This window comes from Etheostoma spectabile, chromosome 2, assembly GCF_008692095.1.
Source record: "Etheostoma spectabile isolate EspeVRDwgs_2016 chromosome 2, UIUC_Espe_1.0, whole genome shotgun sequence".
Classification (NCBI taxonomy): Eukaryota; Metazoa; Chordata; class Actinopteri; order Perciformes; family Percidae; genus Etheostoma; species Etheostoma spectabile.
The window spans coordinates 12361456-12361990 of NC_045734.1; the positions used below are offsets into that span (position 1 = coordinate 12361456).

The following is a 535-nucleotide window of genomic DNA, read 5'->3' on the forward strand; positions in this document are numbered from 1 at the left end:
TCTGATAACTACCATGGACAGCTCCGGGCTAAAAGGAAGGTAAGCAGGCTCGAGCGTACACCATTCATTCAAGAATTCAGATATGATCTAGGGCAGCTCATTTAGTAACTGTGAACATGATGATCTTTGAACGCCACAAGTCAGAGAACCAGGAATAATCCACAATTGTCTGTGAGTGAGCAGCATGTGGCTCCAGGTAATTATTATCTCACTTCTAGAAGGAGGAATAGGAAAAGGATGATTATAGGCAGTATGCCATTTTGAGAGAGATCTGTGAGTTTTTCAATTTTCTGATCTCTTTTTGGTGAAACAAGAATGCATTCAAAAAGCATCAGAATCCAACTGGCTGTGTCTGTGTACCTTTAGGATTTGGAATTAAGCCTCTTTCGCTGTTAATTGAATTGCTGTGTCAAAAACATTTATTGTCTGATGGAGAAAATCCCAGACCCCCTCCAAATCAAATTAATTGCTAACGTCTTGTTTTCTATGTTGATTCTTTCTAATGTATGATATGTGTTTTTACTCTTGGTTTCTG

At 38.7% G+C, this 535-nt stretch overlaps 1 protein-coding gene across 1 annotated transcript in view; it reads left to right on the plus strand.

Moving 5' to 3' along the window:
• tacr3a (tachykinin receptor 3a) overlaps positions 1-535 on the plus strand; it is a 19757-nt gene that overhangs the window by 4564 nt on the left and 14658 nt on the right. Inside the window, exon 3 of the mRNA XM_032531927.1 lies at positions 1-39. This exon is cut by the window's left edge and continues 112 nt beyond it. Coding sequence (XP_032387818.1) covers positions 1-39 — 39 coding nt within the window. The remainder of the gene's footprint in view (positions 40-535) is intronic.